The sequence below is a fragment of the Pteropus medius genome, unplaced genomic scaffold, assembly GCF_902729225.1.
Source record: "Pteropus medius unplaced genomic scaffold, Ma_sr-lr_union100, whole genome shotgun sequence".
NCBI lineage: Eukaryota > Metazoa > Chordata > Mammalia > Chiroptera > Pteropodidae > Pteropus > Pteropus medius.
The window spans coordinates 6,231,484-6,253,367 of record NW_024349796.1 but is presented as its reverse complement, the minus strand read 5'-3'; the positions used below and the strand labels follow the sequence as shown (position 1 = coordinate 6,253,367).

At 52.4% G+C, this 21,884-nt stretch overlaps 2 protein-coding genes and 1 long non-coding RNA gene across 3 annotated transcripts; 1 reads left to right on the top strand and 2 right to left on the bottom strand.

The window, feature by feature from the left end:
* Window positions 1–271: 271 nt before the first annotated feature.
* Window positions 272–3,792, bottom strand: PYCR2 (pyrroline-5-carboxylate reductase 2). The gene is made up of 7 exons (XM_039883293.1): window positions 3,575–3,792; window positions 3,249–3,319; window positions 2,389–2,568; window positions 2,069–2,290; window positions 1,766–1,858; window positions 1,426–1,589; window positions 272–916 (listed from the first exon to the last, which is right to left on the bottom strand). Exons 1-7 carry the CDS (start codon window positions 3,639–3,641, stop codon window positions 751–753), a joined length of 963 nt encoding a protein of 320 aa, XP_039739227.1. The 5' UTR covers window positions 3,642–3,792; the 3' UTR covers window positions 272–750.
* Window positions 3,793–3,871: 79 nt separating this feature from the next.
* On the top strand, window positions 3,872–8,691 carry LOC120619123 (uncharacterized). The gene is made up of 2 exons (XR_005657364.1): window positions 3,872–4,181; window positions 5,407–8,691. It is a non-coding gene; the product is annotated as an uncharacterized LOC120619123 (long non-coding RNA).
* Window positions 7,301–10,922, bottom strand: LOC120619121 (left-right determination factor 2-like). The gene is made up of 4 exons (XM_039883292.1): window positions 10,596–10,922; window positions 9,364–9,610; window positions 8,890–9,132; window positions 7,301–8,539 (listed from the first exon to the last, which is right to left on the bottom strand). Exons 1-4 carry the CDS (start codon window positions 10,843–10,845, stop codon window positions 8,176–8,178), a joined length of 1,104 nt encoding a protein of 367 aa, XP_039739226.1. The 5' UTR covers window positions 10,846–10,922; the 3' UTR covers window positions 7,301–8,175.
* Window positions 10,923–21,884: the final 10,962 nt, after the last annotated feature.

The window sequence follows — 21,884 nt, the reverse complement described above, 5'->3', positions numbered from 1 at the left end:
CTTCGTGTCTGGGCTGCTGGCCCACCCCCACCCAGGTGACTTGGTTCTTCTCGGCCATGAGCTCTGGCCAATCTAAGACATGGCCTGCTGACCCTGGGGCGCAGGTCAGAGCAGAGTGTCACCATACTCTGCCTGGCCCCTTATTTCCGCTCATCCCTACTTCACATGCATAGACAATGCTCCCCAGAGAAGCAGGGGGCACCTAGTCAGGCCTCGAGTTCTCTAGAATGATGGACTTAGGATTAAGCATAAGAAAAGCAGAAAAACAGGGTAATAAAAAAGAAAACTTTATTAAAGCTACTAAACTTAGCAGCACCGATTAACACTTTCTCGATGGTGCGCCTATGAAGCAAGACTTAGAGCATAGTCTCATCTCGTGCCATTTCTGATTAACTGTGACAATTCTAAGTTGCTCACTTTCAATTCAAAGAGAAATGCCCTTGTCATGTTTTGTACCTCACCTGACGTGGCATCACACTGACCCTGCTTTGGGCTCCAGCTGGAGAACGCTGGTGGAAGGTCCTCCTGGGACCTTCCCGCCTGAGCTGGGCCCCGACAGTGGAGGCGAGCAGGGGCCTCTGGCTTCTAGCATCGATCACCCCTTCAGAGCATCTTCCAATACGGGACAGGAGGGGGAGCGAGAGCTGCTTGGTCTGAACAGATTTAAGGAGGTTTTGTAACAAGATCTGCCCTCACCCTGCACGGCCCCCTCCGGCGAGGGCCCTGGTCACAGCAGGGACAGAGGTGGCCTCAGTTCTTCTTGTTTCCCAGGGTCGGGCTTCTCGTGAGCAGCTTCCCTGAGTTGTAGGGGGTCAGTGTGGACACTGTGGGGGATTCCAGCTTCACTCTGTCCAGGAGCGTCTTCTTGAGGGCGGCTGGGGAGATCTTTTCTTGGTCAGCCATGGACTGCAGCTCTCTGCAGACGAAGCCCGAGAGGGGTTGAGGGAGGAAGGCAGTAAACTCTGGAGCAGGGCTTCGCGAGGCCTCCCCTTGCCACCCAAAGTTAGAACCCTAGACCAAACACTCCCCCAAGCTTCGCAGCACGCTCTTCAGCTAAGTATGGCTATTACGTAGATATAGAGCATTACGTGGTATCTGTGATCACATGGGACAGTGGAAAGTCACAGGGTTTGAGTCATGGACTTGCAGTTGAATCCTGCCTCCCTTGCTTATTAGCTGTCTGACCCTGGGCAAACTGTCTGAGTCTCAACATCCTCATCTGCAAATCAAAGCCAACCCCAACTATAAGAACTAGGATGAGAATTAAATGAAGTAGGGCCCGCAAACCCTTAGCTAAACAAAGTCTAATAAGTCATGGTTAACAGAGCACAGACTCCAAGACTGCTAATGGAACCAAAGATGACAGGTTCTGCAAGAGTGGCTGGCCCAGGCCAGGGACCAGCTGGGCAGAGGAAAGCCACCCACCGTGTTCGGATGCAGGAGGCCTCGACAGCGTTGATGAGCAGGGAGCGGAAGCCGCCACTCTCTAGGAAGTGCAGGGCATGGATGGTGGCCCCTCCGGGGGAGCAGACGTTGTCCTTGAGCTGGCCTGGATGCTGCTCCGAGTCCAGCAGCATCTTGGCAGCCCCCTAGGGCAGGGAGTATGAGGAGCAAAGTGCTGTGCACCTTGGGACAGGCTTCTCCACGACACTGTCTCCCCCAACAGTATCCCAGCCTCCCAGCCGCTCCCTGCCCCCAGCTCACTGACCCATAAGAACCCCCAGCCCACACCCTGGTCCAGAACACACAGGGGGAAGATACTGACCAGCAAGGCCTGGGCCCCCAACCGGACTGCCAGGCGCCGCGGCAGGCCCATCTTCACCCCGCCATCAGCCAGCGCATCCAGTGCCATGAATGCCTGTGGAGACAGTCACTGAGCCCTGAGGCAGCAGGCAGCAAAGACACTCCTGAAGGTCTGCTTCTTCTGATGACCGGAGCTGGTGCCAAGGATCAGCCTCCCTACCAGTCAACTGCACTCAAGAGGCGGACGACACCCCCAAGCCTGCCTGCTATCCCATCTTGTTCCCCTGGGTCCCCAGAAGATTGAATAAATATATGAGGGCCTCACATAGGCAGGCCCACTGCCGCTGAGCCCTGTGACGGCATCGATCAGGTCCTCCTCCACCTCGGTGCAGAAGCCCACACTGCTCATGAGCTGTTCCAAGAGCTGCCCATCCTCCACCAGGGCATGGGTGCCTGTGGCGTACACCGTGGCACCCTCCCGCACCAGCACAGGTGTGTTGGTCATGCAGCGAATCACCTTGGGGGCCGGCTGAAATGCCATCAGCTTCTGGAGCAGGAGAGAGGGCCAAGTGAGTTGCCAGGGCACAGCTCCCACTAGCACCCACCGCTCCCCTCACAATGAGGCACCAGGGCTGGGACGGGTACCTTCTCCACTGAGCTGATGGTAACACCGGCTGCACAAGAGACTACAATGTGCCTGGGCTGGACATCGGCACCGATCTCATCCAGAATGAAGGGGATGATGTGTGGCTTCACGGCCAGAAACAGGACGTCGCTGTTCCTCACTGTCTCCTGGTTGCTCCGGGTCAGGTTCACCCCCATCTTCTGCAGGAGGAGACTCCCAGCTGACCCCAAATGCTAGCACCCAATAGTCGGAAGCAAAGCTGGGCCCGGCTCTATCCCAACCCCAGCCTCGCCAGGCCCAGACCCTCCCACGGAGCAGCAAACCCCTGTCGGGTCCACTCTCCCAGCTGCAGCCTGGAATTCCCTGCCCTGTCCTCTCAGAACCTGCCCCTCGCCCCACTGACACAGTTTTCCAGTGTTGCTACTGGGCAAGTGAGCACAGGTGCTGGGCATGGACGAGCTTCTCCATGGCAACCAGGAAATGGCTGTCCCACATCCCCACCACTCTGGCAGCCAAGGCACGGCTCTGCCAGGTAAAGAGGCTCCATGGCTGGAAAGAGGCAAAAGGAAAGGAGAAATGCTAGCACCCAATAGTCGGAAGCAAAGCTGGGTCGGGCTCTATCCCAACCCCGGACACTTGTTCATCAAACAGCATGGTCTCTGTGCGGTCCAGGGCCGGGCTGATGGATACCTGTCCCTCTAGGACTCCAAACTGAAAAGCAGGGGGCCTCCAGTGCTAGGAACATCGGCCATCCTAGACGCAGACACTGCCTGTCACCTGCCTCATTAAACATTCCCTCCCACACCACCGCTGACCACCACAGGGGCACAGTACATCAGGCCATCCTTCTCCTGGGTCTCCACCCTCTTCCCCCACCTACCCTGAGTGCGGACACCGTGGGCAGGTCCATTTCCGGCGAGCTGGCTATTATCTTGTGAGCCGACAGGATGCCTGCAGCATACAGGGCTTTTCAACGGAGATCACGGCCCACCCAGTCCCCATGCTCTCCCTGGGAAATCAGAATCAAAACCCACCACCTCTAACAGCCCTCAATCCCTTACACCAACAAAACGCTCTCTTGCTGCTTAACAGGCCTCCCCCACCAGACGCAGATAACCCCTTTCTTCATGCATGCGTAGGTGGAGGCGGTTCACAGTCCAGGCCCGGGGACGCCCGCGCACCCGCCTCCCGCCTCCACGCGCTTACCTGAGGCCGTGAAGCCGCGCGCCAGGGCACAGGCCAGCTGGCCCGCGCCGATGAAGCCCACGCTCATGGTCCTGGGCTCGGCGTCTACCCGGCAGCCGCAGGAATCCCGGGCTCCGGCGTACGCTAGGGAGAGGGCGGAGGGGGGGCAAGGGCCCAGCGTTCGGGGGGCGCGCCCCGAATGCAGGATTCAGGGGGCTTCCACCGGCTTCCGGCCGGGGGTCCCGCGACCTCTCAGCAGAGCCTCACACGGCCCCGCCCCTCCCAGGCGGCCAATCCGAGGCTGGATCGGGGCTCTGTGCCCGCCTCCTGCGCACGGGATTGGCGGGCGGAACGTCGGACGCGACTCCCGGAAGCCCGGATGTATGCCTCGCGTGCGTCCGTCCTCGCCGGCCCGGGACCTCAGTCCCGACCGGGGGGGTCGGAATTGTCGTCCCGACACCCTCGGGGCTGACGGTTGAGGTCGAACTGAGGTCTGGCTAATATTATTTTTGGCACTGGCCATCAGCCGCAAGTCGTGGGCCAGAGAAGTTCTCCAGGTTGCGGATTTGAGGTGACGAACGTTCAGACAGGATCGTGGAGACCTGTGAGCTCCGAGCCGGACATCTCGGTACGCCCCGGGATTTCCGCTTGCTCCTCCGGGCCCAAGCGGGGAGGCGACGGGGGCAGCCCCGGTTATTCACTTGAACTTGCGTAGATCACGCGAATTGGTCTTAAGTATATTGCAAATAGGATCAGGTCTGTTTAGGAAATGATCGGCTCGCTAGGGCCTAGCTAAGGTATAGGGAGAGACAGCTTCCCTACTGTCTGTCTACCAGTTTTTCTAGTCCTTTCTGTATAATTCATACCCCAACCCCCAGCGGGGGGCTGCTTTCTGCGATTTTCCTGTAGCTAATCACTGTTGCACAAGTCCCCAGGCCTTCAGTTTCTGCTCCCTTAAAAGTGAGGACCAAATATTTACTATGAAGCAAAATAGTATTTCTGTGACGTCTTCTGATTAGAAAAGTAATGCATGCATATTAAGGAAAATTTGGAAAATACAAGAAAAAATAAAGTCGAAATTACCCATAATCATACTTCCTAAGGATAGTTTCTTATAAACATCTTTGGTGTGTTTCCTTACATTATTATTTTAATGCATACATACTTTTTCCATCATTGGAAATAAATGATGTACATGTAGTTTTGAAATTTCTGTACTAGACATATAATAAGCATTTTCCAATGTCACTGAAGAGTTATTTAAAACAAGATTTTAGTGACTACCTAGCATTCCATTACATGGAACCTTGGTTCCATTATCGACCAAGTCCTGGGGATACAGCCATGAACAAAACACACAAAAATCTGTGTGTATGTGGCGGGGGTTGGAGTGTGGAGAACAATGGTGTCTCACTCCTGTCAGACCCGTTATATACATCCATCCCTTTCGTGGTTGCCTTGGTAATCTCCTGTTTCAGCTTCCAGGAGTAGAGGTGAAATATGAAGAAAACCACAAGGGCTTCGGAAAGGAGGCCATGCGGGTGACTCCAGTGCTGGCTTGATCTCCAGCCAGGGCAGCCCACACAAGGGAGGGGACTGCCAAGGCACTTGGTCTTCCTGACTAAGCTTGGACATGTGAGCTACTGGCTAGAAACTGGTTATTTTACTTTGAGAGCTATTATTTTTTCATCTCTAGTATTTAAAGTTTATGTTACAAAGTTGTATTATATACTTTAATGGTAGGCCATCCCATGTCATTCTCTTGCAATGACCTTGCTGACTCTAAAGGCCCATTTCATTGGCACTGTGGCCTCTGCCGTGGCTGCCATGGCAATTATATCTGATTTCTTCAGAAATTCCTTTGGACTGAAGTGTTGGATGGATGAGATGGATGAGAAGAGGAAAAGCCCATCCTCCCAACCCAGCCACTTAAAATATGCCCTCAAGGAGGGCTCCAGCCTGGTACTGCCATCCTGCCGTGGATGGATACTCTCCATGTCTGGCACTGTCTCCTTGGTACCCACTGTATATTTTTACTCCATCAGAACAGACAGAGAAGTCAAGAAAGAAAATGGGGATGTTCACTAAGCCTTGGGGGCTGCCCACCTTTACACCCTCCTCCAATCCTCTCACCCACCAGTCAGATGGATTCAGCCCTTCCTGCCCTCTTCCTCACTCCCCTCGTCCTGCCCCCTTGTCCCCTCCAGCTGAGTGGTTCCAGCTCGTTTCTCTGCTCCAGGTCCCAAAGGTCAAAGCAAGATGTCAGTTGATCTGGGTTCTTACCTGGAGGCTCTGGAGAAGCATCGGCTTCCAGAAGCATTCGTGTTGGCAGAAGTGGGTTACACATGGCTGTAGGACTGAGGTCCCCTTTCCTTGCTGGCTGTCAGTTGGGAGTTGTTCTCAGCTTCTAGAGGCCACTCACGTTCCCTGGTTCCTGGTCTCCCTCCTCTTCAAACCAGCAGTGGCAGTTCACCTCCTTCTCATACTTCAGATCTCTCTGACCTTCCCTTCTGCCTCCTCTCCTGCCTCCAGCCAGAGTAAGTTCTCTGCTTTGAAGGGATCATGTGATTAGATTGGGTGCACCTGTATAATCCAAGATGCCTTCCCTATTTTAAGGTCTGTAGCCTTAATAACATCTTCAAAGTCCCTTCTCCCATGTGACAAAGCATAGTTAGAGTTTCCAAGGATTGAGGGGTCATGGACCTCACTGGGGAGAACCTTCTGTCCACCAGTCTCCCTGTGCTAATGAGCACAGCATCACATTTTGAAATGAAGCCAATATCCTGGATTTTTTTGGCTCACCTGGGATGGCGTGAGCAGGCCATCTTTGCCACTGATTGCATGTGATTGGCTGGGAGTCCACAGATCTTTTAGAGCCACAGATATGTCACTGAGTAGGTGGTGGAACTCTTCAGATTATCCTTCTGGTAGAGAGAGCAACTGTATGCCCTGGTTCTCAAAACGGCCAAAATGGAAAGGCTTCACTCTGAGCTCTTATGGAGGTGACTTAGCCACTCACAAATCAGAGCCAAATTCTCTCCCCCCACCTCCAACAATATAATATTCTTGCCATATCCTCAAATCTTGACTGTCTATAGACTAGCTCCAATTCCCCCTCCATGATTCAGTGGTTATTAATTAGCTCTGTAGCTAAAAAGAGTGAGTCCATGAACTTCAATGGTCAGGCACAGGGAAACCCAGCTGACTGGGAAAAGTAAGTGGAGCGGAATTGCCAGATATGGCAGCTTCCAAATGACAATTTAACCTAATGTCTTGTTTCATCAGCAGAGTGCACATACTGGGGAATGGGGTGGGAAGGAATTTAGGGGGTAGAGCCTCAGCAGACTTGTATTGCCTCAGTCTTGATTTCTTCATCTGAAAAAATGAGATTAATAATATCTACCTCATGGAATAATTGCAAGAATTAAGTGATATAACATGTATGAAATTGCGTGGTATAGCTCCCTGGTTCATCGTGAATGCTCGGTAAGTGTTAGCCTGCTCACCACACCGCTGTCACCCCCTGCCCTGTCTTCATAATCACTACTGCAAGGGTTAAAGTGCTTTCTAAGAGGTGACATATGTGAATGATTGTCTTCAGCACCCTATAGAAGTTGAGGGTCTTTGGTCACCCCTTTCTTCAGATCATTATGTTGCTCTCATCCCCATTGTTGCTCCCTTTACTCCTACGTAAAGGAGGAATTAAATGCAGACATTATTAAATACTAAAAGTTAAATACCGAGACATGGAGAGAAACATCACTTTTATTTCAGCAGATTATCTACATACAGATTTTTTTTCTACATAATAAGAAAAGAACTTATAAGTACACGTGGTATTAACTGGTGATGAGTTCCCTAAAACAGCGGGGGAAGTAACTACACGTGCACAGGCAGTGCTCGCTCTCGGGAGGAGGGGGTGCAGTTAGGGCTGCCCCATCCCCAGGGCAAAGACATCTTAGAGCTGAATCCCACCTCCTCCTTTTGACAAGAACACGGTGGCCCAAAGGCTTCTGCATTTGCTTGAGGTCACAGTGTGGCACCTTGTTATATCCAGAATCCAGGTGACCTGATTTTCTGGCGACTGTCCTGGCCTGAAGCCATTTAGCCTCCCTCTGAGCAACCTCTCAGGGGATGGGGACGCGGGTATGTTTGCTAGAGTCCAGAACGGGTCAACATCTGAGGGATGGGGCTTCTTTTTCAGACATCCTCCCTCTCTAGGGGAAACAGAGGGAATTTTTGGTTTCGTTACATAATTCATCATGTAATGGAGTAAATCAGTTCTGTTTCTCCAGTTCTTATCATAGGGTGCGTTGTCCCATATTTGGTTGAGAATTTGCCAGAGAAAAGACGCTCCCAGCCTACAATCTGTCTATGCTCGAGCTCCGACCGCTGACCCGTAGGCTGGGGTTTCCTACTCAGCAACCCCGAGTGGCATTAGTTACTCATGTAAGTGCTTAGGGCGATGACATGAGGACAAGAAATGGAAGAACGCTTGGAAAGGTACGACAGGTGCACTAACCGGGGCAGGGGTGCCTTACTAAGTAGAAAACTACAAGCTACGTTAAGACGGGCCTCGCTGTCCGTGTTTAGGCAGAGGCGGCAGTGGCGACTCCCAGCGCCTACGGCTCCAGCTTCCTTGGCACGGGCGCCCCGTCCGAGGCGCAGCTGCATTTCTGCACCCGCATGTTGGGCAGGCTGACCACCTGCGCCCGGGCCCTGCCTCCCTCCTTGACGCTCACAATCATGGGCAGCGAGGTCGTCTCCGAGGCGATGCACTGCCGCGGCCCCAGAAACGGCCACTTGAAGCTCAGAGGCTCCGGGGGCTGCCGGCACGTGCCCACGCACTCGTAGGCCAGGAAGCCCGGGGGCTCCAGGACCCAGTGCTCAGCCCACTTCATGCCCTGCAGGTCGATGTACATCTCCCGGCGGCAGCAGCGGGCGCCCTCGGTCACTGGCACCTCAGGGTCGCAATTGCCCTGAGCCCTGTGGGGCAAGGAGGGGAAGAGTCAGAGGTCAGCTGGGAAGGCTGAGGTCAGGGGTCCCAGGGCAGGGCCTGGTGGGGCGGCTGGGAGGGAGATTTGTAATCCAGCTCTCATTATGGTAAAAACAAAACAAACAAACCAAAAAAAAAAAAACCTAGATATTTGAGATAAGGATGGATAACAAGAAATAACCAAAAAATGACGAGCATTATTACTCCTAAGAATTGAAAGAGAAATTCTACAAATGTATTCATTCCCATAGCACCCTGAGAAAAGATGCCCATGTCAATGCAAGTTGAATTCGGCGTTTGTCTTGTAAATCAGGTTCACCCTTTGACCTGCAGCACCTACCCGAAGTCCCTGAGGTCCAGGGTGTGCAGCTCCAGCTGGGGCTGGCCCTGCCTGGCGCCCGATGGCCCCTGGGAGGCGAAGCGCACCAGCCTGTGGGCGCTGGAGGCCAGGGGGCCCAGGTGCTCCCTCTGCACCGACACCTGCAGCAGCAGCGGCTGCCTGGGCCGGCTCAGCTGCTGCCAGAAGTTCACAGCCTCCGTCACGTCGAAGGCCTTCCAGCCGCTCTCATGGATGGACACCAGCCTGTGACACCAGGCGGAGGCACAGGCCCGCGCTGAGGGCCGGGGACTGGGACGGGGACGGGCTCAGGGAGGGCCCCGGGAGAGCCTCTGCCACCCCCATCCCATCCCCCTCCCGAGGTGGCCCAGACAAGACCCGCCCCCTAAACTCCGCCCTCCAGCCCTCCTTCCCCGGCTGGGCCGAGCCCCTCTCCTCTCCCCTCCCCCTACACACCCCCAGCCTCAACCTCCCCACCTGGAGTCGATGAGGGAGGTGCGGTTGGAGCCGTCGTCACGGACGTGCAGCCAGCGGACGGTGACCCGGGCCCGGTCGCTGCGCGGGGAGAGCAGCTCGTGCGTGCGGAGCGCGGCCTCGGGGACCGGCTCCTGGAAGAGGCGCAGCACGGCCTGCACCAGCTCGCTGTTGGGGGGCAGCCGCTGCTCCATGCCGAACACCAGCAGGTGCGTGGAGGCCTCGGACACCAGGAACCTGCCCGCCACCTCTGGGGACAGGAGCAGGGTCAGCGGGGCCTCTCCGGGCACTGGGAGAGCTCTGGGGGTGGCAGGGCCACTGGTGGTAGCCGGGTGGGGAGAGAACAGCCCCTGGGCCAAGACTCCCTGGGCTAAGCTGCGTTACCCAAAAATCCCCCTTAGGTCTGTGGGTTTGTTTATAACAATCTCCACCTGCAGGAAGGGGCAGCCTCAAGCCCTGCCTGAGTGAGCAGGGACAGCTGAGATGCAGATAAGCATCCTCCCTGGGGACACTTGAGTCCAGTCTAGGCCCAGAGAGGCAGGGGCTGCAGTAGGATTTGGGCCGCTGCATCCCTGACAGCTGAGTGACCTAGTGTTAATACTTTAATAACTCTCGGTTACCCCAGCACGTTTCCACCCACAGTACACACTTTAATGCTCACGATGCCAGCAGACAGGGCACACGTAGTCAGAGCATTGTTGCAGAGCAGCAAACAGGTTCAGAAGTGATTTTAAAGCCCTTTGTTCAAGGTCAGGCCACTAGTGGCGGTATGAAAACAGAACCCAAGAAGCCCTGATCACCCAGGCACTCTGGGCCCAGCCAGGGTTCTTCTGCCCCCAGTACCCTGCCCACCCGTACCCAGGCACGCTCCCGGGGCTCTGCTTTCTCTTCTCCACCCTCCTCTTCTCTAAGGCCTTGGCTTTGGCAGTGGATCAGCCTGACACCCTGGATGGGGACCTCAGTGCACAGTCCTTGTCCCTCCTCACTGCCCTGTAGAGCCTGGTCCTCAATCTCCAGCAGCCAAAGGGGTAGCTCTGGTGCCCTGAGCTAACAGGGGCAGCTGACATGTGGATCAGCATCCTCGCCCTGGGGCCCTTGGGTTTAGCTCTGGGCACTGAGGGAGTGAGCCCCAGGCCCAGAGAGGGGCCCCGGGACAGCCTTCCCAGACAGGCACATCCAGCCTTAGCCCCACCTCCCCCCAAGGACCAGAGTACAGCAGGGAGGGAGGGCCTCACCTCGGAAGTTCTGGCTGAACCTCTTCCCTCGGGAGGGGGTCCCATGGCTGCGCTGCAGCAGGGCCACGTACTGGGCCCTCACGTGGGCAGGGGTGACCAGACTCTCCACGTCGCCCTCGTCCAGGATGGGCACCTCGCTAAGGTGCAGTTGCTGCAGCAGGCTGCCCAGGATCTGCTCCTCGGTCATGGCTGCCCCGGGGCCGGTCAGGGGCAGGGCCCAGAGCGCCCAGCAGAGCCACAGGGACCTCATGATGCTTCTCAGGAGGAGGAGCAGGGTGGATGTGTCCCCTGGGAGGCTCTAGGAGGGTCCCCCTGGGTATGCTAGGAGCCAGGCTGGGCAGGCTTTATAGCCAGCCCTGGGCTGGGCCTGGGTAGTGGGAGGGAGGGAGGAAGGGAGGTCACACCCCTCACCCTCCTGGGAGCTCAGCAGCCAGACAGGTCCATGAGCCCGAGCAGGGGGCTGTCTAGAGAGGGCACAAAGGCTGTCTGGATGCTGCTGTCTGGTAGCTCTATAATAATTTCAGTGCCTGTTGAAGTTCCCCGGCCCTACCCGGGTCCTAGTCTATGCAAAAGCGAGTCTGTTCTGTGAAAAGGAGTCCCACAAGCCAGCCATTTAAGTGTCTTTCCTGGAGGCCAGTCTGGGTCTAGGTTAGTTCACCGAGAAGGACAAAGGGAAAGGATTCTGCATCCCTGCCTGTTCCGGGCACTTCCACAGAAGCCCCGTGAGTCATCTCCTTCCATTCTTCAGTCCTTGAAAGTCTCCCTCCTCTGCTCTCCACAGTCCCGCAGGGGACCTTGTCCTCCCTCGTGACAGAAGGAAGCTAGGTGCTGTCAGGACAGGGACTCTGGCAGCTCCAAGGACTTCTGCGGTGTCCTTGTAGTCACACCACCACAGAGGGAGAGACCCCTCAGGCACAGCATCCTTCTGGGGAGTGCGCTGTGCAGTGAGCCTGGCCCCCGGCTCACACCACCGGGTTTCAGACCCAGCCCCGTCATGCCTAGAGAAGGGTGAAGGGTCAGGAACCCGGGAAGAGTCATGTCCTGTCCAAAGCTGCAGGTACTGGGCATATTGGGGTGGGCGGGAGCCCCCAGTGCCTTCTCAAACACTGGCTGGGATCGAATATGGGGTCTGCTGCTTGCTGCTGGCTGTTTGACCTGCCGGCAAGTTCCTTAACTACTCAGTGCCTCAGTTTACTCATCTGAAGGAAGAGGTGATAATATCGAGTCTACTCCATAGGGCTGGTATGAAGATTAAATGAATTAACACGGGTAAGATGTTTAGCCCAGTGCCCGGTGCATAGTAAGCCCATGTAAAGTTTCACCGCCGTCATTATCTGCCCGTGTGGGTTTTCTAAACACGGCGACAACCAGAGGAACAATCGTTTCTCGAGGGCTCTCTCTGTGCCAGACTCTGCGCTAAGCTCTGGACGTGTATTCACGGCAGCCCTGGGAGGCAGGTGTCAGCACCTGCCCCAGATCTCCTGGATGCAAAGTCAGAACACCACATGGTTAAAGACCGTCAGCAAGCAGGGGGGTCAACACAGGCACCTGTCCCCAGAGACCCCTCCTGGCCCAGGGGACTTGAGGATGTGCAGGAGAAAACCCTTCCCCAAACTCGAAAGGCTCACTTCCCGTGGACTGAGGGTGAGGACAGTGTGGACGATGGCTGCAGGTGAGGGCCAAGGGGCTCAGTGGGCAAGGCGCGCCCCCTCTTCCACTTCCAGCAGAGGGGGACACTGCCTCCTCTGTGGGTACACCCTTGTGCCATCCCCCTGCCGCTGTGCTACTCACACATCCCAGGCAGGGGAAGAGAGAACCTTCTGGTACTCACAGGGAGAACTCCCCTTGGAAATTGCCGCCTCAGGCGTAAGCGTGAAGGGTTTTTAGTAGTAAGGTGGGGGAGCGGGGCTTAGGATAATAGCCTTCGCTGGCTGATCGTGCATCTGGGCTGCACACCGGCCCTGAGTGTTTTAAGTACAGTAACTCTTTATCCTCACAACAATGTGCCACTCATGTTCCCGTTTCAGAGATGAAAAGACAGGTATAAGCCTGTTACCTGACCTGGCCAAGGTCACACAGGTAGGAAGTGCCAGGACTAGGGTTGTTCGAAGGGAAGGAAACGGAGTCTGTCAAATAGGGATGCCAGGCAAAGTAAGAGGAAATACAGAAATCCTGACAGCTGAACCCAGGAGGGTCTCCGGGGCTGACGGACTGCGGCCTCCACTGCTTCCCTGCTCCCCTTCCTTTCTCCTCCCCCCTCTATTTCCACAGAATCTGTGTAATTCGCGAGGAGGAGTTCAAATCCCATCTTGGGGCTCACGTCTCACAGAGTTTGAACACCCCTGAAATATAAGGCGCCACCTCTCCGTCGGGCCCCAACAGGCCCTCCTGCTCTATGTGACACGTGTGGCCTTCTTCAAAAGCCTTGCTGTTGCTTTTCTTTGCAAGTGGTGATTAGCAGGGAAAAGACTTATTTGATGCAAACATTTGGGCTTCAAGTTGGGCCAAAAGGTGCAGAAGTGTCACATTTACAGGCGGCGCAGGACCCATGGCCCTTAGTCCCCGAGAGCTGTCCTGGGCTGGTGTTCCATAAATATGCAAAGTCCACCACCCTGGCCACTGGGTGACAGGAAGCCCTGTGGCTTATCACTGGCCAGGGTGGTGCCACGGATATAACACCCAGGCTGCCTTTGCATGCCATGATCCCCTCACCAGGCCCCCAACATCTAGACCCCTGGGAGCGCTCTGGGGCTGGCAACTCACAATGGGGACATTTGGGTCCATGTGATGGTTTCAACAGGGCCCCGCTGGCACTGAGCTGAAGGAGGCCAGGCCCCTGGTACTGCTGCTCCCTGACAGTGTGCGCCCACACAAGGCTCTCTCCCACCAGGGAGACGCCTCAGGACTGAGGACCCACGGGAGTCCCGGCGGGTCAGACCCCTTCTGCACCTCGGGTAACAAGTTAAATCGAAACATTTTCCAGAAAGACCCTCTTCCGCTGGATTCTCTGCCACCCCACAGAGGTCTCACTGGTGCTCCCGGGCTGGCCTCTCAGCACAGAGTCCCCTCTGGGGTCCCTGACTGAGGACCAGTCCTGCCTGCTGGGAAGAGCTTGAGCTCCAAGTGGCCACTGATGGCCTGGGCAGATGGCCCACGGCTTCCTCTCAGTTGTGGGCGCCTCCCTTAAGGAGGGAGAGCCGGGGAACATTTCACGGCCCTGGAGAGTTGATCCGGCAAGGTGCCCCGTCCTCCGCCTTCCCCCCGTTACTTCGTACAATCAGAGGGAAATGATTCCGCGAACACTGTGGTTTTGTCCAGTGTCCTTTCGTTGCCCCTTCTGTGTGGGTCGGCACACTCTCCTCACGTCTGCACGGGTTTTCTCTGGGGATTCTGGGTTCCTCCCACGTCCCAAAGATGTGCTGTTAAGTCCATCGGTGTGTCTAAATTGTCCTGGTCTGAGTGAGTATCTGTGAGTGGCCTTGTGAATGACAGGCGTCCTGTCCAGGTGGGTCCTCCTGGCGCCCTGAGCTGCCGGGAGAGGCTCCGGCCACAGGGACCCCGCACTGCAGTCAGCGGGTTGGAAAATAGTGACCTTACTTGTTTTCATTCCTTTTTCTTCGATGTATGTATAGCTCGCATTTACGTCAATGTTTAATGTTAGAAGTGTTTGGGGTCTTTATTTAGAAGTTTGGGGATGTTTTTGTGACCAGAAATATGTGGCAGGTGCTTTAGTTCCGACCAGTCGGCCTTTGGCAAAACTGGTTTCCTCGTTCGCCGTTTTGTATAAAGCCACAGTTTCTGAGAACCCATGGTCGACGTTAAGTGAGGGCTTACTGTACGAATGATGCTGATTCTTTGTAGAATCAGAAGTGAAACGGACTATCCAGGCCATTGTCCTCCCCCAGTTTTGAAAGCTAAGAAAACCGAGGCTCAAAGAGGTGACAACGTCCCTGAGCTCACACAGTAAAGTCAAGGCTTCGGATTCCCAGCCCGAAGTCCCTTCCACACCTTCAGGCTGTTTGCAGTGCACAGTCCCGGAGGACCCCTGAAGCCAGCGGGACGCAGCCATCCGCCGCAAGCGGGCTGGGGACCCAGTCACTCCAGGGCTGGGGCTGGGCTGAGCGGGACAGGCATGAGAAGCAGACAGACAGAGGACCAATTTCCAGACTCCTGTGGCTTTCTGGACACAGGCTCCTGGTCCTGAATGTGGATTCCAGGCAGACTGACGTTTTGTTGGGGAAATAAAATAATTGAGCAATTAGCTAGTGGCAAAAGAAGACCAGAAATGTGGATTGGGAGACTTTTTACAAGGGACTCAGTCCTCAGGAGGAGGGCAGCTGTCCTTTGTCATGCAGAGAGGCGACCAGGCCTTCCCTCTGGGTGGAGGGTCTGGTCTCTGGTTTGTGGGGTCAGGATGGGCTTGAAAAGCAGAAAAACCGTAAAACAGCCTCTTCTGACAATGGGGGAGGGGAGACGGCTTACAAAGCTGTCTGAATCAGATTGCTCTCCCCCAAGGCTTTGAAAGGTGGAAAAAGCCCATACTGTTTAGGGACCTGTGTTGTTAGGGATTTTTTTAATTGTGTTAAGACTTTTTTTTTTTTCCAGAGATAATATGCCACAAATGCTCTAAGTGTAATTGTGTGAACACTGTACGAGAATTCAGACACTTCACACTCCCATGCGTGTCCTGTAGGCCTGAGGACACTTAGGACAGGTCTTCTGCAACCCAGACAGCTGTGAGATCACCCAGCCCTTTGGCCGCTCTGTCCCCTCTGCACAGGGTTCCATGGTTTCTGCAGGGGTGCCCCCTGACCTGGTGCTGTTCCCCACAGAGCCACGATGCCAGCTGCTCCTGAGCTTTGGGGTGGCCCATTATTCCTCATTCCACCCAGGTTGTTCCTATTCTACAACCCTTGTTCCGGCACCTCCTGCCTCCCACCAAGTCTGGTTTCGTTCCGTGGGGGAGTCCCTGGGGACAGTGACTTCTGCCCGGAGTCACCTGAGGAACCTGGTAACCACAGATTCCTGGACCCAGGCCTCCTGAGGGGGCTTGGCTGGGGGCACAAGCAGGCATCTGGGTGTTAAAGTTCCTCTCCACTTTAGGTTTGAGAAGCGGGGCGAGGCTGGGGGAGCGTGATGGCAGGCCTGTGAGGAAAAACCGTCTCATCACATGGTCCGCAGTCCAGCCGGTCCAGATGATCCCTCAGCTTTCTGATTGGCTGTGAGGAGAGGCAAGAAGATGGTCAGGAAAAAAAAAAAATAGAAAGACTTTTTTCCTGAAATCCTTCTCAGAGTTTCCTGAAAATTCGAGAGTAAGAATAGGTGAAAAGAGGTTTTTTTTTTTCTCTTTCTAAGTACTCCGAATATGAGCATATTAGATGCAAATTAAGTTTACCATTTAACACTCTTAAGTGAACATTATGTAGGTCAAAATTTTCCTCTAAGTTTCTGTTTCTTCACCATCCTCTCCTGAAAAAAAAAAAAACACAAAAAACAACAACACAACCTTTTATGTCTTTCCCTACAGCTTTGTTAATTCTGAATATTTTCACTTCCAAGAAAATATAGGAGGCAGGAGACCAGGGTGCTGATTCTGAACTGTGCCTCTCTGTCTGGGCGGCCCCTAATCTGTAGCTTCCGGGGCCAGCGGGGCTCAGGCTGGAGGCTCTCCTCAGGCCCAGCTGGCCTTCCCATCCCCATGTCCTGTCCCATCACAGCCCCCCTTCACTCAGCGGTCTGGCCCCTCACAGAAGAGCCCCTGGTCGGTCATGTATTTGCTCACTCTTCTTCCTTAACCGAAATGCGCTTCGTCTCTTCTTTGCCTTTGCAATGTTCTCACTGGCAGGTCTCCGATAAATCTCACTTCCTTCGTGAAAACCCCTCTCTGATGTTCTGCCCAGTTTGTCACTGCGTGCTCTGGATGCCCTTGGTTGCTCATGAAAACAGCTGACTGACGTTCCCTCCGACATTCTGGAGAGAGATCCTCACGTGAGGTCTTCCGATGGAGCACAGTAGTGGCAAGGAACAGACACCCTCTCGTTTGATTCTGTCATCACGCCCAGCACGATGCCCTGCAAATCACGTGTTCGCACAGTGTTTGCTGAGAGAGAGAGATAGGATGAGCCCCTTTTTGGTAAAATTTTGGAAATTTGGACCAAGAGACCTGAGTTCTTAGTCCAAAGTAAAGCCGGTATTCATTCAGGAAACTAGTAACCAACACATACGACTTTCATGTTGAAAAATGTAGACACTTGGCAGATGGACAGACAGTGACAAGTGTCTCCTACGCTGCCACCTAACCCCTGGTCATCTTCCCCAGTGCAACGCTGAATCTTGTATGTGCTTCTAGGACAGCCTGAACCTGCACAAGCCCAGGCACATGACAACGTCAGTATCTGATAACATGTTCTGTTTTCACCTGTCAACATACCCTTGACCGCCTCTCTGCCCTTGGAGACACGGCCAAAGGTTGTCAGGGACAGAGCAGGGGGCCCAGTGCTCCTGACCTCATGTGATTCCCGTGGCCTTACTTTAGGCTCACCCTGTTCTAGATGGAAAATCCTTAAAGGTTCGATCAGATCATGTCTTCTAGGCTGTAGGTTCATCAGTGTGGAGCCAGAGGTCCGACCGGTCCCTGGGGAGAGCCCCAGCGGAGCCAGTGGTGTTGACAATGAAGGTCATTGCCGGATCCTCTAATCTCCGGGGCAAGGCTGATAAAGCGGGGAAGGATTTGCACATTCTGAGAGGTAATTGGAAAGGCGGGCCGAGCAAATAAAATACATAATAATGAGCATGGAGAAATCTCTAGGATTAACTCGGTCCTGCTGGGACGATCCTTTTCGCAGACACTTAAGCATTTTATCAATAGCTCAGTGCTGCAGTTATCACGGAAAGGAAACGAGCTTTTGCCATCCACTCCGGTGAGAAGCTACCGGCACGTTTTACCTCCTCCCTGCATGTTCATTAGGGAACGTGACACTCCAGCCACCAAGCAGCCCCTACACCTCCTGCAAACACTTTTTGCTTCCTCTGCAACGCAGCTCTAAGCTGTCCTTTGAGCATCTGGCCTGCCTCTTGGTCTCTAGGCTCTCTGAGAAGTTCCTGGTGGGAGCTGATGAGTTGGGGGGACGGGGACGGGCGGGGCGGGGGAGATCAAAGACGTATCTATGGTACGAAATCAAATAGCAAAGAAGCGTTTATAAGGAAAAGCAATACTGTCTCACTCCATCCTTTCCCACTCTTCAAACATCACTCCTGATGGTTTACCTCCCAAACCATAAACAGTATGCTTACTTAGGTCCCCTCTCAAATTTTCAATAAACACATTGGTAATTTTAGTTCCTTTCGTCACTTTGGAGAATTTAAACAGTATGCTAAAACCTTTGTTTCTTTAGATAGTATTCATTCAGGAAACTAGTAACCAACACATACAAGACTGTGCAAGGGCCACGGTCATGTCCTCTACCAGCCACACTCTAATTTTCGCATTGTCAACCTTGGTAACCTTAATTGTCAACCTTGGTAACCTTAACATTGTGCTCAGTCCTTGTTTATAAGTTGATTAAAATGCTGAAAACTAATAAGTAACATTTACGTTACCACAATTATGTAAATAGTATTTATTATAGAGCCCAAAAGGATGCTATGGTTATATTTATCTTACTATGGTTCCAAAATAAACCTTGGGCCACTCAAAGAAAAGTGTTTCTGGCATCGAAGACAAATGGATATTCTTTTCTTGATACTCCATCCATTGTTCCCAATCTACCTTATTTTAAATTTGCTTCATATTTGGACCATGATTTTCTCGTTCAGCCTTTCATTTTTTCTCAGAGTTGCTGATTACTTTTCTCCTTGTTGGCAAAATAATGTGTCTTTACCGTATCTTCAATATTATTCAGCTTTTCCCCATCCGTTTATTGCAGAAGATTCCATTTCTTTTCCTAGAGACACCGTGCCTGCTTCCAGAGGCCTCCATTCTGTTGCTTACCCTGGGACGAGGCTCTTCTCAAGGTGTCCTACACGGTCACCACTGGGATTTCCCACCACTGCCGTCTTGGGCCCAATCCACTGTTTTCTAGATCCCTTCTCCTCTTTCTGTTTTCCCCTTCGTTTTGCTGGAATACATCTTCGAGCACCTTTCTTAGAAAGGAAGCTTAAAGGTCTGAAAATATCTTTTTGATTTGATTGGCTGGGTGTAGAATTCTAGTTTTGAAATCATGTTTCGTTAGAAGTGTTAAGGCATTGCTCTATTGACTTCTAGTAATCAGGGCAATTAGGGTTGCTAATGAAAAGTTAGATGCCATTCTAATGATCTACTATTATATTAATGTTTGTTTTCTCTCGAAGATTTTGGATCTTCAGTGCTGCACTGCAGACTCTCGAGCATTCCCGTTTGTGTACCTGTGTATGGATATGTCTGTATTGGTACTCTAGTGGCATATTGGTATAATATAATGTATGATAAATATTTATATACAGAGACGATATAGTTCATATACACTTCTACTGGTATAATATACATGTGTAGTTCTCTACGGTAGATACAGAGAACTGGGTAGAAGGTGTGCATATTTTACAGTTTTATCAGATTCTGCCCAATTGCCCTCCAAGAACTCTCTACCAATTTGCAGACCCCACCCAAATATGTCTCAGAGAACTTATTTTCTCGCATCCTCACCCTCCCTTCATCAAGAGCCTCCATTTTGCTAATCTGATGTGAGGTCGGACTGAAAGGAAATCTTACTGCCTTCGTTTTCCATCCTCCTGATTATCAGTGGGACTGAAGGCTTTTCCGATGTTTAGGGGCCATTTAGATTTCCTCTGCTGGTTTTTCTATTGCGTGCTTGGTTTCCTTATTGATTTGCAGCAACTTTTTATATATTCTGGATGTAATCTCTTGATTGCATCCATGGTAAATATATTCTCCCAGCTCAGGGCACCTGAAGAAATAAGGGCCTAAAAGAAATAAGGTGCTAAGTCAGGAAGCGTATGACTGAGACCCAAGTCAGGGATGCCGGCTCTTCCCACCCTCTCTTCTGGGTGGCCCCAGGGCCTGCTTCCAGGCAATGTCATGTACTGGTCAATCCCAGAGGATGCTGGTAATGTTCTGATTCTCAAACTGGATGCTGGTTATATAGCTCATCTGTAAAAATTTCACATTATACATTACAATTTATTCACTGTTCTATATGTATGTTATAGTCAATAATACATTTATTCTAAGATACCATTAATGAAAAGGCAAGATGAGAGGAGGAGGAGATATTTGCAATACATAAAAATTATGCTAATGTGTCACTTAGATCGTTGCCTGCACTCTAAATTAAGTAAGGGTTTTTCTTTTTAGGATCTTTTCATCTTTCTCTAACGATATGTTTTTATGTGTTTCTATAGATATATGTAATTTGAAAATAAATTACTTTTTGGATTTGCCAAATAGATTTCCCCCCATTACAAACTTTTAAATATAGATGAGTAGAATTTTGCTATTTTTCTGGAAATTTTTCAAATTATTTATGTTACCCTTAGCTTCCTTTTTCCTATGGTTCAAAGACGTGATGTATTTCTTTTTTAAACTCTTTATTTTACCCAATATTCTCAGTTCTTCTGTCTCCCTACGTCTTTGCAAAGTCGCCGGGAAGGAAAAGATGGACGCCGTCAGCACCCCCTCCGAAGATGTGATGTCAGGAGAAACAGACCTTCGGTCCAGCTAAATGATCAGGAGAAAGAAAAGGAGAAAACCACGAATTCTATATCTAGTTCGGGCCCTTCTAAGGCCATATTTTTATAAACGAGCATTTAGAACAAGCGAGCGAGTGACAATAAATCGCGCCAGGCCACACCCCCCATTCAGCCAGGCACCCGGCGTGGTCGCGACCCAGATGGCCACCGTCTTGTGAAGCTCTCAATCCAGTGAGAGGAGACAGACGATAAACAAGACACCAAAGAAGCCAGATAACAGAAGAAGTAAACAGGGCAATGAAAGAGACAGGGACTGGGGTGGCCGCACGAGGAGACCGCATCCGGGATGAGAATGGACCGGCGGGAAAGGGAGTGGAGGAGACGGTTCCAGGCAGAGTGGGCAGCAGGGTTGAGAAAGAGCTTGCTGGGTACCGGATCAGGAAGCCGTCCGGGGGGCTGGAGTACAGCGGAGAAGGGGCAGAGGCTGGAGGAAGGGGCCCCAGGCCACGGCACGGCTCTAATTCAGGGAGCCATGGGAAGCCACTGAGGAGTGTTCAGCAAAGAAGGGACATGATCTCATTTGCATTTTAAAAGATAATTCTAGTGGATAATCAAAATGTGGTATATACATCCGATGAAATATTATTCAGCCTTAAAATCGGTGGAAATTCTAACACAGGTACAACATGGCTGCACCTTAAAGACATTAATTATGCTGAAGCTGAATGAGCCGGTCACAAAAGGACAAATACCGTGTGATTCCACTTACACGAGGTGCCTAGAGCAGTCACGTTCAGAGACCGGAAGTAGAATGGTGGTTGCAGGTAGTGGGGGGTGGAGTTAGTGATTATGGACACAGAGTTTCAGTTTGGGGAGATGCAAAGGTTCTGGAGATGGTGACAGTGACGGTTGCACAACAGTGTGAATGTACTTAACTCCGTCGAACTATACACTTAAAAATGGTTAAAACAGAAAATTTTATTTTACGTATATTTTACCACGATAAAGAAAATTTCAAAAGGTAGTTCTGCCCGCTGCGTGGAGGACGCACAGCAGTGGGTTGGGGCTCAAGAGGGGAGGCAGAGTGGCCCTCGGGGGCCACAGCACCTGGTGGCCTGCCAGAGGCGTTGGGGCAGTGGTCATGGGGGCGGGGGGAAGTGGGCAGATTTGCCATCCAGGTCACTACAACTTGGCAGTGGAGTGGATTGGGAGGAAGAGAAGGGAGAGGTCAATATGTTTGTGACGTAATGACAAATGACAATAACAATTTGGAAGGACTAGAAGTTGTGCTAGCATGGTATTTAATATGTTTTAATTTCCAGATTGTCTTTAATAATATATATGATATATAAAATTTTTTTCAGCAAGATTTTAAAACCCACAGGTAACACCACTGCGCGTGTCCAAGCCCAGCCCATATCCAGCTGCAGGACACCAGGCATCAGACCCCATCCACATGGCCCCCGTTGCAGGGGCGTCTGGTTCAGCAAGCTCCCCATGGTCCTGACTCCTGGCCTCTTGTCTGACAGCACGGGGTGACAAGTCCAGTCTCAGAGCACTAGCAAGCACTAGGCACCGTGACTGGTGCTTCAGGGAAAATAGTGT